Source organism: Saccostrea echinata, unplaced genomic scaffold (genome assembly GCF_033153115.1).
Source record: "Saccostrea echinata isolate AGI-Se365-2 ecotype Australia unplaced genomic scaffold, CSIRO_AGI_Sech_v1 ptg000023l, whole genome shotgun sequence".
NCBI classification, from domain to species: Eukaryota; Metazoa; Mollusca; class Bivalvia; order Ostreida; family Ostreidae; genus Saccostrea; species Saccostrea echinata.
Genome location: NW_026889772.1, coordinates 4,202,613 through 4,221,327, shown reverse-complemented (window position 1 = coordinate 4,221,327; position 18,715 = coordinate 4,202,613). Strand labels below are relative to the sequence as shown.

The window sequence follows — 18,715 nt, the reverse complement described above, 5'->3', positions numbered from 1 at the left end:
AAAATATTCAAAACTGATATATGATTTTGAAGAATGTCTTCCTTAGAAAGGGAACTACGAGTATAAGTTGGATTACCACTTGTAGAATTAAATCCAAGTTCCTCTAAAATACATTTAATATAATGAGCCTTACAAACAAAGACAATGGTGTTACCTGCTTTGTCAGCAGGGACCAGTACGTACTGATCATGTAATCTATCTAATTCTTTTTTCACTTCTGGATTATTGAATACAGAAGGATAGATGGTTCTCATATTGCCCCTCAATCTTTTAATGCGTGATTTTAACATACATCTGATACATTTAATCCATTCTGACAAAGTGTCAAGGTCTTCGTTTTCATGTCTGGCCCATCGCCTGGCGTAGTCCTCTACAGAATCCATAATATTTATGAAATTCCGACGCCAGTTGAAGGATCGGGGTTCACTAAATTTAGGACCTTTTAAAATTAGTGATCTAAGGTCCTCATTATTAACTATATTAACGTCACCAGTAATAACGTGCCCAGCAGGACTATAGTTATAGGGCGAAGAAGAACATGAACACGATGGAGGATTATGTTTCAGATATTCGATATCCAGGCCCTGTAAAGTTTTCTTGTAATTAAAAAGTTTGGAAGCAATAGTCGATGTATCTTTGTAGGAAATACAAGGTGTAGTCTTTAACTTGAAATATGGTGGAATACAAGACTGGACCCTTTTGTGATTAAGAATATTACTTATATTAACCGCGTCAATTCCTTTGTTGGCATATTGAAGTTTAAGGAAAAAATGGATCGTTTTAGCTGCATTTTCTTCAGTAAAACGCGGGGGTATAAAAAGCCTATGATTTGCAATATCCATAATCACAGATCCGAGCCTATATTCTGGTGTCGAGGAATCAAAAAATGGACTTTCCTTGACCTTTTCAAGAAGACTATTTAAAAGTTTCAAAGGGACAGAGTAAAGTTTGGTGAGAATATGATGTAGACCTAACTGTTGATTTACGTAAGGTAGTAACGAATCAAAAGAGACATCGTGTATTAAAGGTTTATTGTAAGACCGATGCCCATGACTACGCTTACGTCTCTGTGTATGGTTAAAAAGTCCCATCACATTTACATTGCTACACTGTGGACTGGAAAGATTTCCAACACTATCGACATTGTCATTACATCCATAGGGAAAGGCTGTCCCTAGCTTTCTAATCCAAAATTAATGAAAAATTAATGAAGTCACTTTCACTGAAAGTCCAGCTTTGAATGAATTACGGAATAATCACAGTCTCTATCTGTACACACTATACACCACGTCGGTGGATCCTAGATCCTCCTCGGCGTGAGATCCTCACGGTCAGTCTCGTAATGGGCAGTCAGCCAATCCCACCGTGGATGCCATTGAAATGGGGTTCGTTTAAGGAATAATAAATACAAACACCATGTTGTTGTTGTGGATAAATGTATTATCAGTAGTATCACAGCTCTGAAATATATATAAACAATGAGATCAAATGATACTGAACTCTTCCAGAATAATATAATTATATAGACAATATTCAAAATATATATACATCATACCTATATGTGATATAGAGCCAGAAATCCAAATATATATAAAGCTGAACACAGTTGTACTCTATTCAGTGATCTGTGTATGAATAATATAAATAGAACTTTACTATATTACACACTTATTCTCACAGATATAAAATATACTTATTACTCTGAATATTTACAAAGTCATAAAATAATCACACAAACTGAACTTTCATACTTTATATTAGAATATTATTATTTGGTAATTTAGCAGATAAACAATTACATAGAGAAGATGAAATTAGTAAAAGTAAACTTACATTCTGTCCTGCCTTGGTCATTGTCATAATTAAGTCATATAATATCAAAAAGCCAATATGTCTGCTAAGACCAAGATCTCAAACAAAAGTAATTAACTAGGTAAAAACCAAAAGAGAGGGAAACTAACCAACCAATGAAATCCAAGTTGGCCTGGACACTACACAAGATATATATAGAAAAGGGACAGGGGTTTAAATGACCACTGTGATATCATACATCTATAAATAACTAAATGAACACAGATTGATGTAAATAATTCCATGTGGATTTATTCAGTAAATGAAATGCTGTAAAGAAATAAATATGACAATTTAACTGAATTAATGTAATCCTGAAATGTAATAATTAATATATGAAATAAATCACTCTATCACATTATTATTTGAATTTTGACTTGTGGAGAAATAATGTCACTCCTATCTGCAAGCACCTGTGGTGATCATTTTATGAGAATATCTGTATCCAAATCAACGCCTGCCTTGGGTATTTTAACTTAAATCTTTACATGGACAGCTTACTATACATAAACAGTACATATAAGAAAACAGACGACAAGATATCCTTTTAGCGACAAAATTTGGTTTTGGAGGTCACAATCAACCAATGTCACAATGAAGTTGTTGGCCTCTATCTCGGAGTATCCCGGTCTATGCTCAGCCACCAGTATAGATCGCTACAAGTTTGGGTCATGTTTACCAAACTTTCTTTAAGAATTATCATGTTCTCTATGTTGACCTCTTTGATTTCATTAATTTTCTTCGTAGGAGTTACTACTTCCTCTGGGATAATCTTGTCTAGAATCAACTTTAGGTGTATCAAGTTTCTTCAAAATTTGACTGAATTTATCCTCTTACTACGGAAATCTTACTGTGATGTTTCTGTTAATCTTAACTTCTTTCTCAACTTTTCTTATTTCAGGTAGAAGCAAAACATGGTTTTTATGCGTATCGTACATGTAACGCATTTGAGATTTTAACCGTTCGAAACTCAAAGAAATACAAAATTTACGATAGAGTAATTCATTCTTAGATATTTTTTTTAAAATAATCATCTACACCCAGAGGGTGTTGAACACTCCCTGAAATTGATATGCATTAAAGAAGTTGTATGAACATTGCATTATTTGACACTTCATCAAACATCAAGAATATCCTCGACTTTTTCATGAAGAGGAATTCGTATAGATTTGGCTGTATCCCTTTTCTAATACTCTAAATAATTATTTCTTTAATTCCAGGGTCATTTACAAGACACTGTCCCTCATATCCCAACTCTCTTTATGTAACATCATGGTAGGTAATGTCATAAATCACCTCTTGATAAACTATTTAATTATTATTGGGATAGCTTTAAGGAGTAAACTTGGGCGCCATTTGTGCCTAAAGAAGTTTTGACTGATCTAACTTTCAAAAATTTCAATAAAGTTGGCAAATAAAACAACCTAGTAATATTATAAAAATATTTAAACTATTGACTAAAGCCCAGACCATACATACATACAAAAGACTAGACTTTATATTAACATAAATCGTTTTACAAATTTAATAATTCTTACTACACACGCACGAGCACAATACAAATATTATTAATATCTGTATACCAGAAGAATGATAAAACGTCTATATAGTTGAATGGGTAGGTCAGGAGTGCGGGTCGTCAGTAAAAGAAAACGAGAATTTAGTTAATGGAACCTAGTCATGTTACCGCCTGTCCAGTGTCTTTAAATAAAATACCACATTTACATGTACTCCTTCATAATCGCATATACTTAAATAGCACAAGGTACATATTAATTCTGTTATCCTGGGTATCGAAGTCACGCTACATGGGTATCAAACTGGAGAGGTCTCCGTGTGCTGACCGCAATACGCCTCCTATGCCCGCTCCTCGTGGGAAGAACAACCTCTCTGGCAATGTTTTCATTGTGGGGTCTGTTTCTGAGAAGATGCTGCAGTGTGGGGTTATATGAATAGATCCGCCTTAATATGCGCACAGGTCTCTGTATATTTCTTATTGCCGGTTCCCTATGACCAAGAAAGTTTGTTCCAAACACGTTTATACGGTACCCCAGCTCCTGCCCCTCTCCTAACACTTGGTTACAGGTCATCCGGGGGTTCCTTTAAAAAAGTTTTGAAAATTGAAATTTCTGTTTTGTAAGTTTTATTAGATTTAAGAGATTGATTTTTAAAATAACATTTTCTATTACCCATATCATAGTAAAAACGGAAAAAAACCATAAGCTTATTTATAGTTTCAAAGACATTACATCGATAAGGAAATTTACATTTTGGTCTGTATGGAAAATGAAGCCTTCATATAGTAATAAAAGAGAAAAGTCGACATGTAATCAAGGTAGTTTACTAAAATATGAACAAAAATTTTCCCCCCTTTTGTATAGAAATCAGAAATAATGTTTGAAATTCAAATTTACTTAATTATTTGATTTAAATGCGACCGAGTTATAAAGTTTTGAAGACAAGCCTTACCGCCTGCTTGTACGTATCATAAGATTCCGCTGGATGTCCATAATTTTGCCCTCCTCCGCCGTGGAACAAATGACCTTCGCAAGACTTACTTTTTTTAACTCTTTTAATTGTTCTGTAGAAAAAAAAACACTTAACTTAGTACTAACTGGTCACAGTAACAAAAACTAGAAAACTTGTTTCGTATATATCATAGAGAATAGGTGCCGAAGATTTGAACACATGAAATAATATAACAAACAAATATTATTACAAAACTCTTATATAAAATGTTGATAGTGTAGCCTGTTGCGTAATGCATACGAAATTAGATACCATGTCGATAAAAGGATAGAGAAAACAGTCCTAAATATACAATTCTATTAGGCAAAGCTTTTGCTTTTTATAAGTAAAAAAAGGAGTATATGTACCTGATGAAAATCCATAGATTGGGTGTGGATTCTCATACCAGTATCTGTCTCCGACCTTGAGTTGTTGGAACTGGTAAGCTAGGATACAGGCAAAGGTAGGACCGATTAACGCACCGCGGAGGCGTCTCTCAGACAATCCGCCAGAAAAAAGATCAATGTCGTCTGGGTGCCTAGAAAAATATGTTAAAGAGCTACTATCATAACATGTATCGGTATGAATTCAATTCTTTGCAAGTGTTAATAGTTTTAAAAAAAGAAGGGGAAACAAGTATTCTTTTTAAGGAATGATCGGCATGGGATATCAAAACTCAGCATCATGAAATGACTTGAAATAATAACTAGTAAGGCTTTAGACATTTAGATAACAGAAAAAAATAACTTTATTTATTTTAAGTGACTTTAAATTATTTGTCCTATGAGTATGTATTTTTTAAAACTTAATTCACGTTAATTTTCAATTGATTGGGATGTGTGAAGAATATCCCTATTTTAGGCTTCTATTAGCATAATAGTCGCCTGCGCGGCGCAGTGGTTGGAGCGTTTGTTGGAGTCGCGGAGTAAGGATATGATCCTTACGTCGCGGGTACGAATCCCACCGCAGGACGTGGGGACCGGTCCTCAAATGAGACCGTATAAACCGAGGTCCCTTGCAGCAGTAGATCCCTCACTGCTCAAAGGCCGTAAGTGTCAAGTACAAGTTTAAATTTGCAGCCATCCACCGACAAGTGGTGGTGTCTCAATATGAGTGAAAATTTCTCGAAGGGACGCTTAACAAATAAACAAATTTATATACCAAATTCTAATTAAGAACGAATTTAAAGAAACTGGTTGTTAGAGTAGTAGATATGTAGATTAGTATGAAAACATTATATGCCTTTGAAAATTAAAAAAAAAATAACGAGAAAGATGAAATATGGAGATAACGAACAGTAATCAAGAGGTGGGATCAGGTGCCATGGAGGCGTAAGCATCCCCAGTTCACACTCACCGTGTGCTTATTCTCATGATCGGGCAAACGGAAAAATCTGTAGACAATTCAGTTTATAAATAATGGCCTAACAATTAGAATGAAAAAAGTCATTCAGCATTCGACTTAATGATAGATTGTATATGCTAACATTGACCATAGAACTTGCCAAATGATGACTTTAAACGAGACTGTTGGTATCCTTATTTCTTCAACATGTTTGTCAATAGATTTCCTTGTTTAATAGTTGTTCGTATGTGGAGCATGCTCTTGCGTATCGAATAAACTGGGATATTAAACCCCATATGCAGGTTATGAGTTATTGCTGCATAATAAGAGAAGTTGACGATAGAAAAGTTGGTCATGACGTTTATCATAAAGTTTTGTTATTAGGTTATCATTAACGTCTTTTTCTAGTAAAATATATAAATATGAAGCATATATGTCAGACTCTGTGGTATCTTTTATTTCAAGCTCACTGGGATATATGAGTCGACAGAGGAATGGAATGAACAGTATTCAATCCCGAAAGTTCGATGGGAAGATACAACTTTGAAGCAGAGCAAACACGGACCTCAAAATTTAGAGGTGGGATCAGGTGCCGTGGAGGAGTGACCATCCCTTGCCGACCGGTCACACCCGCCGTGTGCTCCTTGTCATGATTGGGTAATAACGGAGAATCCGTAGACAGTTCAGTGTATAAATAATGGCCTAACAATAAGTATGAAAAACGTCAGTCAGCATTTGAATCAGTGATAGGTTATACTTGCTGACAAGGTCATTGTATCGACCGTAAAACTTGCGAAAAGATGACTTCAAAGGAGACTGTTGATATCCTTGTTTCATCAACGTCTTTGTCAATAGCTTGCCTCGTTTTAGAAATTGTTCAAATGTAGAGCGTACTCTTGCGTATCGAATCAACTGAGAGACATAAACCCCATATGCAGGTGATAGGGTATATTGCTACATAAGTAAGGGAAGTTGACGATTGAAAAGTTGAAGTCATCACGTTTATCATAAAGCTTTGTTGTTAGGTTACCATTAACGTCTTTTTCTAGTAAAATATCTAAATATGAAACAGATGTGTCAGAATCTGTGGTATCTTTTATTTCAAGCTCACTGGGATATATCGAGTCGACATATGAATGAATGTAACTATTGTTATTTGATAATACGTCGTCGATATGTCGAGTTGAAAGCCACAACAAGTGTTAAGTAATGTTGATTTTTTGTCAAATGGAATGAGAGATATGAAATCCGTTGGCTAGTATCTTTGTAAGAAAAATACCTGCGCAGATTATTAACTCAAACTTTTTACAGAGTTGTAAAGTAATCTTAGAAGGAACTAAAACCTTAGTAATCTTATACTTGCATTCTGCTCAGTTCTACAACTAGTCAATTTTGTAAAAAGACTTTTTTTAACTGGATCCTGTAACTTTGTTCAGGAAGTTCAGGACTAGGAAAATGATTAATCCACACGAATTATGAGCTGTGTACAAAATCAATGGACACATTCTAGAATTAGAGAAAACATCATAGTCGGTTGATGTAAGCAGTTGTGTTATGGTTATATGATGTGTCAAGGCCCTTTTTATCATTACCGTATAATTTAATTTTGGTTGTATTCTAGCCTCAGATTGGTCAATATCCAAAAGGGAACACAGGTTAAATCTGTATAACCTGGTATGGTATGGGGACACCCCTCCCCCTGACAACCAGCTTAATCATCTGTATCCATGCAATCCTCTCATTTCTAATCCTCGGGGTTCATGGAAAATTCCACATTTAATAACTGTTCCTATAACTTCAAACAGTAACTCGATCTTACCACATGTAAACAACAACATGGCTGATAGGCTTAAGTATCAGTTTTAGATCCCGTCACTTCCGTTGCTACGATTGTATTATTGAGCGGCATAAATTGAACTAATAAAAAGCAATGAAATTCTACTACCACGGTTATTTAATGATTTTAAAATTAAGTTATAAGTAATGACTCTTATTCTTGGCCTAGTTATTTGAGTATAACCTGGTTTGCGTCAGTTTACGCAGTTACGCTTCGCGGATTATAGAGCGTAAACTGACCCATACCAGGTTATACTCGAATAACTTGGCCAAGACTTAGTCATTCCTAAAATAATTCGAAATAATCTAAACTGAAATCGACTTCTTCATAAATGTTAATTATGCTGAAAGTCCAACATGCAACAAACAGACAAAATATAGGAGAAGTCGCGCTTTCTGAATTCGATGTAACATGAATTTTTATTGTTGATTTCCAAAACATAGATCAAGGGAAGTGTAGTTCCGAATGAAATTCTTGAGCATATAAAGAAAAATAACGTAAGTTGATTCACCATGTATACGTAACCGTGTGAATGTATACATCTCAAGGTAAATGCATCAAAATAATTCTCCTTAGTTCTTTAAAGATGTTATGAAAGATTTAAAAGAAACTTCTACTTCTAAAACATAGTAAATAAATTATCCCAGGGCGTTATGTGTGAGCAAGTAGTTACATGCACCTCATATAGAATCAACTGCGATCGGCCGGAGCCGATCACTATAACTTACAGTACCTGTACACAGCACGAAGTTTTGCTGCTGTTCTTTCATCATGATCTACAAGTCCTAATTTCCAAGTTCCAAAATGGCGAGCTCGAGGAAGTCCACACCATTCTCTATACACATTGTATCCAGGCAATCCATGATCCCTTCCTCTTTGAATATTTAAAGCAGCGAGGTCAAAGCTTGGTGTAGCTCCAACAAGTGAAGATGACTCTGCTTCGAATAATTTATTACGCAAGGCGTCTACGAGGAAACCATCTGGCTGTGCCGCCCCTGTTCTTGCTTTCCAGCTTGTCAGATACTCATGTCCATAGCCTCTTCCACTCAATGTCAAGCGAGGTCGCTCAAAATGTTTATTCAGTTGATATAAATCAACAAATGCTCCATTGTCTGATCCAACTACCTGCCTAACCAAAGAATGACCAAATCTGAACACAGCAGTTGCAAATGCATTGATGATGCGCGGGTCTGAAGAAGCGTTATACACACGGTCGTGGCCTGTCTTAGACTTCAGATTGTACATTTTCATCAACCTCTTATTCAACACAATAGGAAGGAATTCGTTGTAGGTAATGTGCTGTAACTCAGCAATTACCATTCGTTTGGCCTCTTGGAACAAGAGCTCGTCATCCGTAACACCGAAATTCTTCCTGAGTAAGGTCGCTATGAGATTATGACGGCGGAGGAAGGCGGTTTGTAAAACCGTGAGCAGAGGATTTTCTGTATGTCTGTGGTCACCTGAATAAAAAAATCAAAATAATTGCAGATTTTGAGTCACACTACTTGGATAATAACGACCTTTTCTTTTTATAGTTCTTTTGTTTCATGATACATCAAGCATACATGGAGTAGTCTTCTAGAAAGTATTATAAAACCAACAGCTAGAAAAATTGTTGAGAGACGTACATGTATATTTTGTTGATAACGATTCGTAGATTTTCCCTTTTAATATTACGTGTAATATTATTGTTTATCACATTGTCCCCGTGTTTACACATACGTGAGTATCAGTCAAAATATTGGATTTCAATAGTTCAGTTATTAGAAAGCTGGCAGATGATTAGTTTCAAATTCAAGTCGAGACTTGATATTTCATCACCGGTGACATTCGGCGCCTAAAGTACAAAACCAACTATTCCCTATAGGAAAATGCCTTACAACATTTCCTAACTTGTAGAATTTTATGACAAATTTCTACCTAGAGGGGGATATGTCACCAGATGATCAGTCAATATATTGTTTCTCAATAGCTCAGTGCTTAGAGCGATGCGCATGCTATGGTACGCAAGAGACAATCGAGTCCCGGTTGAGACTTGGTTTTTCGCCACCTATGAGAACATAAACAAGAGGTCAAAGGGCCCTAATGGCGACCTTAATAAAATACAACCCTATAAAAAGATCCATAATGTGGAAATTAATAAATATGTAATAAAACAAAATTAACCGATAGATGACGATATGATGCTAAAAAAAATCAAGAGAAATGGGACGATTAGAAATCAATAAAATATTTTTTCTGGTAATCATCGACAACTCAGAAAATAAATCTATTCATTTGCTTGTATGTACCAGCCTTAACTTCACTATTCCCAAACTTAACAACTCAGCATATAATAGAGTAGACACATAGTACGTACATCACTGGCCTCGCTTGGTCTTTTAAATAAAATTAATATACATACATATAGTTTTTTTCTTATTTTTATTTATCTATTTTTTTTTAAGATCTACCTGGCCATTAAAATCAATTAAAAGTAATTTTTGTAATATACATTAAACATTTATTCGATTGGTCTATAAATTATATAATTTACAGTGATTATTTACCTTAGGTAAATAACAAAGGCCGGGGGATTATTTCTCTCAAGTACAGATTTCCCTACTACCATAACTACATTTAAGCACTTGTCTGCCAAATACAACGGGGTGGGGGGGGGGGTGTCTTTAATTGTGCATTTTTACTATATATATTCAACAGAGCTCTGGAGCCATGAATTTCATAATATAAGGTTCAATGCTTATAACTATCATGCTATCATGCCAACAGTTTGACTGCTTGATGTCTAGCAGTAAGTAGATGATTTTAGAAGATTGCATTAATTTTGATAGTTTTCGTCCCACTTTTCAGGTCCCAGGGTGCAGAGACCATGAAATGCGTAATTTATGTTTCCCTTTGCCCGCCCACAGATGCTTTGTAGCAAAATTTGTTAAATTGCTTTATTTTCTAGAGATGAAACTAAAAAAATTTCAAACTATAATGATAGACGAACGACGACAGACAAAAGCAGATAGCAATAGGTCAACTGAGTGACGCAAATCCCCTAAAAACTTTAACTAGAACTTCTTTTGTAATATACCCTTAAAAAGAATCTCAAAAGAGGGACATGTAAATACCTGAGTCGAAACAGTGCTGTATTTCCCGTGATTGCCTGTCCTCCTTATGTATGTTACAGCTAAATTCCTCACCTTCTGGCAGCACTCCACTGATCTTTGGGAAAGCCTCACTCACCTTCAGAAACCCTGTGAAGCATGCACCATAATAATTTGTGTAAAACAAGCTGATTGTATTAAATTATTCGTTAGTTAAACATTTTTTTTTTGTTTTTACCCAATTCAAAAACCCGTAACGAATCTTCTTTCGCTCCGTTGAAGCCATATATCATTGTACCATCTATAAAAGCCGTTCTTTGGTTTTGTTGTTGACGAATTCCTGCAATTAGTAAAATTATTACTTGAGCATAAGCCACATGCAAACATGACTTGAAATTTGTTTAGTACAAAAACACTAACTTTCGTTTTGGAATAAATTCAAAGTTTATGGTCATCAAGAGGTCATGATGGCACATAGATATATCCTTTTATACCTACCTGTACATGAAGATTATGATAGTTCTAGAGTGATATGTGAAAAGGTCTGGTACAGTTGATCTTTTGTGCCAAATTGAAACAAATCAAATATGTTTCTTTAAGGTCAAGGTCATGTGTGGTCTTATCAATCATATCCCTACGTCAATCTTAAACTTTAATTGTAAGTTAAAAAGTTTTATTCTAGCTACGCTAGATAGACTACTTTGCTATTTAGAAATTATTTATTTTTACCCAAGGTATTTCTTATGTATTGTGAGATGACGTCTTTTCTTTTGGCAGTATACCTCCATAAGCCTGGATGAAAATATTTTTAAAAGATCGTTTTAGACGAACTGACGTATCCCCGTCTATAATTTACTGTCAGTCGAAGTCTCAAACGGAAGCTGTGCGCTTTGCACCTCAATTGAATCTACGATAAAGAAAAGAGTGCAGAAATTTTTTTGGTCAAAATACACAAAATCCATATCAAAGAAAAGAAAGTAATTTTAAGATCTTTCTACACAAGATAATGGTATAGCATTTTGAAAAATTAAATGTTTTGAAAATCCTTGCATTGTTTGCTTCTGATAATGTCAGCTTATTTCAAACCGATTTAAATTTGAACAATGCCCAACTGTTAGTCTAGATCTATGAATCTTTTATTTTGTTTATGATGTTTACTTTTCAATTTCATTTTTAATTTAAATTTCTTTTTTTTTTAAGTTGGTAACAAACCCAATAATAATCTTAGGCAGTTAGAAAGTTTATAAAATCATAAACGTTATTAATTTGACCCCGTCTTTCAGTGCTGTATCAGTATTTTGATTTCTTGTAAAAACAGTTATTTGTGGAATGAAGTCCAATGTCATATTTGAGCCATTGGCATTGTGCTCATGACATACCGGTCTTATAATACAAATAAGCCTTACTAGGCAATGTTAATCAATCTTTTGATAATACAAATAAGCCTTACTAGGCAATGTTAATCAATAAAATAAACCTAAGATCCGGGATCAAGTCTAGAATCAGAAGAACTATCGGATAGATGCATTCCTTTTTAATAGAGGAAGACTCATCCCTCTCTTAAGTTACACCTGGTCATCACTAAAACCTGATTTTTACAATATGTCATTGAAATTCTTAAGACAACATATATAAATTATGTTTATGTGCAATCACAGATGAGATCAGGGTTATAAAGTTAGTCTTGTATACGACTACAACATCCCAATGTCCTTTGACTTTGACCTCTTAGGTATGACCTCGAGCTAAAGCCAATTGCAAGGCCTACCAACAAACAGGCAATAGTTTGAATTAACATCATTTGTATTTACACATTGAATAATGATTGTAAACAGATTTTGGTTTCAAAAAATAACGAACCTGATGAACAATCAAGCGGGGGTGCAATGTCCGATCGCACGAAATGAATACACTTTCTTGTAGGGTCGGTAAAGTACGGATCTCTTACTGACACGGGAATGTTGAAGCACTCAAATCTGTCAGAAATTAAAAAAATCAAAAATATACTTTGTGCATCCTCTCAGCTCTGTTTTCTTAATAATCTTTATAAACTGTCTCTTACCTTTCTGGGTTTAGGCAGCAGTCTTCGATCAAATATCCATTTTCATCTGAAGAAAAGAAAGATTAAGAAGTTAGAATGAGTGGGGACTCAAATCAATAACATTCCCTGTTTTCAGAGACAATTAATATTTTGCCTATAATGTTTAACAATGCATTTTTGAACACCTCTTATAAAGAGAGCTATAAAATTACCTTCCATTAAAGGTGTGCTTGTGAAATCATGATCAAGAAACTGTCCAAAAGAATAGACAAACGGCGTAATGACGGGATCAACATTAATTGGAGGCTCCTCATGGATGACGTTGCTGACGTCACGAGCACTTGGTAAGCTACCTCCCAGTACACTTCTGGTTCTTGGTGCTTCAATACCTGTTTGAAGATTGCTAAAGTACACTATGAGTATATCATGAAAAACGTGAAATAATTCTTCATTGTTTTCTCACAAGCACTATTTCTATTAGGCTTTAAAAGTGACACAACCATTATTAAATGATGGCCTACCATCTTCATACTTTGACGGTACAATTCGACGAAAGGGTGTGAAAGCTTTTCCATATAAGGGATTTCTGAAGTTGTTACAGGCACCGCAGGCTGAGCGGTACTTTTTGTTTGGGTCACAACGTGGCAGCTGATAGCAGTATGGAGAAAACTCTTCCCGCATTATCGCTTGATATGAGGGATCATTCAAAATTTCTCGGACATCTTTGGAGCTCTGTGCGTTCATCCTGTGGTGTATTAGTATATAGTACTTAATACTCATCAATGAAAGTTAACCTTATGTACATTATATTAATCTCTCATGCATGACCATAAAATTCCTACTTACATTTCTGCTGATTTTTTATTCACTGAGCCCAACACATGGGCGCGGTCACTGAGCATATTCACCATTTGGCCATCATTTTGGCGGGAAAAACTATAATGAAATTTAATTGGAGTATCTCTCTCCATAATATACTGGCCACTCCCAGTATTCTGTGTTTCTATAAATAATAAAGGAACCGAAGCTATTGGACAGAATAAACACGATGATTACCTACCTAAAGAGAAGCTAAACAGGTAAGTATTATATACATTTTACCAAAAAATAGAGAGTAACAACATAGATTCAAGATATTTAAAGAAAATATGAGCTCTAGAATTGCTCATAAGTATTTTTAAAAGTATATCTAATTAATAAAAAGAGAATATCATTTTCTTTCCAACCAATCATTTGATATTTATATTTCACTATACAGCTTCTGTAATATAAAATGCATTTAAATTATTCTTTAATTCTGATGCAAAACACCCCATTTTAAAATATGGCAAAATTGAACCTATAGGAACTGTTTCAGGTGTGCCAAGGTCCGACATTGTTTCTAACATTATGTTTGATATCACGCCTGGCATTGTCTGCAGTCTCACTCCTCTCATTATTCCTGGTCTCGTTTCCCTCTTCGGCATCCCTTCCATTCCAAAGTCCATCCCAACTCTATAGAGCACATCAGTAGTCAAGACTTGTAAGTCACCACGCCTTGTTCCCACATTACTCTGGCTATCTGAAGAGCTAATTGCTAGGAGAAGGCAGATGATTATAAAAGGTGCACTCATCCTGCGATAAAAATACATATTTTTACACTTTTTGTTAAGTAACATATTTATAATCGATATTTGTTTCTTGTATAATGCAGATAGTTAAAGCCGCCCTTGACTTTTCTTTCGACCTCGAGGCCATTAATATTTCCTATCTTACCGCATAACCGAAGCCATAACTGCGTCTAATTCACATATCTTGCTATTAAGAGGTAACATCTGGGATCAACAGAAGAATATAATGATTCTATGATAGAATTTTACACATTTAGTAAAGTAGCATATCCCCCCATTTTTCTAGTTTAAAACAGACAACTTATAAAAAAGAAAAGAAAAAGCAAAGAATAAAAGACATCTTTTTTGTATAAACTGCAAATCAACACCAATCTAGAAGCCGGAAGTTTGATCCCGGTAGGGCCAAGAAAAGAAAAAAAATATGGGCCAAGAAAAGAAAAAAAATATGGACGATGCTAATTGTTAGGCCATTATTTACACATCGAATTTTCTACGGATTTTTATTTCCCGATCATGACAAGGAGCACACGGCAAGTGTGACCGATCGACAAGGAATGCTTACGCCTCCATGGCACTTGATCTGCTCCCGATTTCTACTGTTCCAATGGACTTTGCGCTTGATTACTGATCGTTTTCTCCATATTTCAGTATAAAAATTAGTTTAAGGTCACTGCACACCCTCTATCCTATGAACAGTCTATTAGTGAAACATGAGCTCAATTAAGTCAAGGGGAAAGAAAATATGCTTTGGACAAAGATTTTCCAAAGGAAGGTTTTACGATCCTGAACTTATTCTTGTGCAAAAAGATTTTTTGACCTTGATCTATCATCTATAAAATTGCCTCAAGGTCACTGCACACCTTCTATCCACGAGCACTCTATTATGAGTGAAGTATGAACCCAACTGCGCAAAGGAGAGAGAAAATATGCTCCAAAATAGATTTTACATAGAGGTTTTTTAACCGTGACCTTTGCATGGAAAATTGATTCAAAGTCCTTGCACATCCTCCACCCATGCGTACTCTGTGGGTGAAGTTTGAACTAGGTAGGGTCAAGGGGAGAGAAAATATATACCAGAAAAGGATTTTTAATCAAAGAGATTTTCAGAGAAGTTGAGGTTGATCCCAAGGTCATACCTACATACAACTAAATTCTTCCTGACAAAAATACGAATATATGTTTTCAAATACTCTCTAGAATTCTAATTCCATGGTACGTTTGTGCATGTATGACAATATTTTATTATCAATTCTAAAAAAATATTAAAAGTAGTTGGAAACTTTGTATGAATGTATTTTCCCCATTCAAGTAAGCAAAAGTACATGTAATTTGTACAAATCAAGAAAGTTGTGTCTTTGAAGTTTTTTATTAAAATGTTTGAATAATTTGACAAAATGAATAAAATAATTTAAGGATTGAATTTAATAGCTACCAAAGTTATTGCTTTCAATCGTTTTTGAGGTATTTGATCATTTCCAGTTTCAGGGGGAAGGGATGACCTCCAATGGCCATGACCTGTATACTTATTTAATGTGTCATGACACAGGGTGGAAAACAAGATTATATATATATATATTGTATTTGTAATTGGTTTTGGGTAAAGCTTTCAACTGTTTTTGAGATATTTGGCCATTGCCAGTTTAAAGGGGGGATAGTACATTATGTTTTCGGCTTGAATTCTTCTAAGTAAATTACAGCATTTGCCACTGTCTTCATTTTATTAAACAGGGAGGAATGTAGTGTAATATATTCACTGTGACCTTACACTCTGACCATGTGACCATTCACCCGTGCCGGCACATTTCACACACCAGCCGAGTCCTAGCAATCAAACTATGCAACACATTACCTGTGTTTGTGTGTCGTATGTATCCATATTTATTCACCTGCAAGACGTAACTAGGCTCAAATTTTTAGTGAGGCAATGATTCTGGGGGCCACCCGAGTCCAAAGCGGATCGCGGGTAGTGCCTTGATGGGGTTCCTGGAGGAGGGTCTCAAAACCTGGGTTTCAGTACATTAAAGACTTAATCTTTGAAATTTTTCATATGTTTTGAATGATTTTTACATGTTTTCTAAGCACCTGGTGAGATGATCGATTTTCAGAATTTGAAAGTAAAGTTGAAAGTATTATAATGAATTTAGTACAAAGACGCAAACAATTTCAGATCAAAGTAAAGCCATTTTCAATTTTCAGAAAACTGTAAAAATTTTAGTGAGGCATTTGGCTCACTTGCCTCAATGGTAGTTACGGCTTGACCTGTGTCATTGGTCGTCATTCTACTAAGGTATACAGCCTATCTGTAAAATCTTCTATTTCACTCCAGAAATTTGATATCTCCACCCCCTTCTTGGGCATCATGGAATTTCCCCTTGTAGTAAGTACAGTAGAGTCAAAATGTATATAAGATATCCCCGAGGGCGGGTTATTGTTTTTGTTCCAACAACCAAAATTTCTTTTTATATATTAGGAGCATCTTAGATAATAAATATACAATTATTTGGTATATTTAAAGCTTTACTTATAGGTGGATGTTATATTGTAGGTATTTGATGTGTTTATATAAAAAACATGACAGTATTTTTTTTTAAAGTGAACAAAAAACCCAATTTTTAAAAGGGGGGTTCTTGACCAAATTATAGCAAGCCTAGTTGACGTTTTAAATCATTTACTAACTTGGTGGACATAAATTTCATGTTAATATGGTAATGTAAGCATAATTTATATTTCAAATCATGCAAAACTTTTAACTACCTTAGTCTAATGCTGTTTGTTTAAAATTCTATTTTACAGCTACCTGGTTACATTAATTTTCAGAAGAGGACCCCAGCAAAATGAAAAATTCCTAAAATGTAAAAAAAAAAATAAAAAAAAAAAAAAAAAAAAAAAAATAAATGTCAGAAATGAAAATTTGAATTAGAAAAAATATTCTGGAAATGCGGAGGATAATTTCGGAAATGAAAGGCAGCTTAATGATTGATTACTGGATATTTATTAAGTGTCACAGAACCTATATTTAACTTGCATAAATAAATGATTACATGGGGTTTAGTAAACTGAGAAAAATATATAAATGGAGAATGTGATTAAGGTATTCGTAATATACAATAATGATTTAATCAATTACCAAAAATGTAAATAATTGTATTTCTATCTTGCACTCCGCTACACCACTTGAAGAGAAATGAGAAAAAAAAACTGCGGATAGAATCAAGCATTCGATTTGATTAGTTGTATAAAAAAAATTCTAATCAAAATATTATCTTATATAGAGCTTTGAAGCAGTTTTGGACTTAATGGAACCACTTTTTAAGAGGAAGAAAATCATGTCACTTTTGAAATTTGTTTTATAAGCCCAAAACTTGCGCATGATATTTTGGAAAAGCAGGGACATTTATAAAACCTGGAAGTCAGGTTTGATATATCCTAGTTGTTCAAATCAACCTAGAAAATAGTTATCTAAACATTCATAATGATTTTAGAAACTTTAAAGTGTCCATATGAAGGGGAGAGGGGGATCCTCAAATATTTGTAAATATTTGTGGTTCTGAAAGTCGAGAATTTATCACAGATTTATCAAAAAGAAAAATTTTTTCATGCAATTATGGAGACTTCTTTAAAATTATTTAAAAATAAAATTTAAAACACGCAGGAGTACACATTAGTATCATATTATTATTTTAGAAAAATACTTCGTAGAATTTAAACCTGAATAAGCAAGTTATTCAAAGCTTCATTCTGAGACTTTTTAAGTTAAATTATAACTTTAAAAGTTATCGTTCTTGGCTGAGGAGCGATCCTTCACTCTTTTTAGTTTGTATAATATACAAACACAAAATTGAAAATAATTCCGAATCGCGATACCTTATAGCTCTGCAAATTTCTTACCTGTATGTATCCAGATTTACAGAGGTTACTTAAGATTTCGAATATAAACAAAAATAATCCCCGCCTTCTGCATAAATTGCACATCAATCTTTGCCTCCAAAACTGTGATCAACTTGAGAACATGTCAAAGAAGCCACACGAACAGTAAATATTGATGTTGTAATCAAAATGTTGACATTAAAAAGTTTATTTCATAGTAACTGGGATTGAAATTGTTTTTGATGATTAGAAGTATTACATACAGTGTCACCGCATTATACAAACATTTCACCTTCAGGGTGATTTTTTTAAGGAGGCTGGGAGGTCAACAAATTAACCACCAGATTTAACTTATTTTTTTAGATATGATATCTTAAGCTGTCAACTATCATTTGGCAAAGAAAAAATTCAAAAATTTTAGTTTTAAAATTTGATCATTTTCTATATCTTCATATGGAGCTCTTCTTCTAAAGGAGATCAATATAGTCTAAAAATGGCCACAACCCCCCAGTCTCTTTAAAATTTTCTTTTTCTTCGGGCACTCTAAAACAGTTTTCAATATTTG

General features: G+C 34.4%; 1 protein-coding gene across 1 annotated transcript; it reads right to left on the bottom strand.

The window, feature by feature from the left end:
- Positions 1-3,397: 3,397 nt before the first annotated feature.
- LOC133191547 (peroxidase-like protein) lies at positions 3,398-16,561 on the bottom strand. The gene is made up of 14 exons (XM_061327294.1): positions 16,520-16,561; positions 14,429-14,487; positions 14,013-14,287; positions 13,520-13,676; positions 13,195-13,418; positions 12,886-13,062; positions 12,695-12,740; positions 12,493-12,608; positions 10,871-10,972; positions 10,657-10,782; positions 8,274-9,000; positions 4,728-4,897; positions 4,321-4,432; positions 3,398-3,951 (listed from the first exon to the last, which is right to left on the bottom strand). Exons 1-14 carry the CDS (start codon positions 16,559-16,561, stop codon positions 3,651-3,653), a joined length of 2,634 nt encoding a protein of 877 aa, XP_061183278.1. The 3' UTR covers positions 3,398-3,650.
- Positions 16,562-18,715: the final 2,154 nt, after the last annotated feature.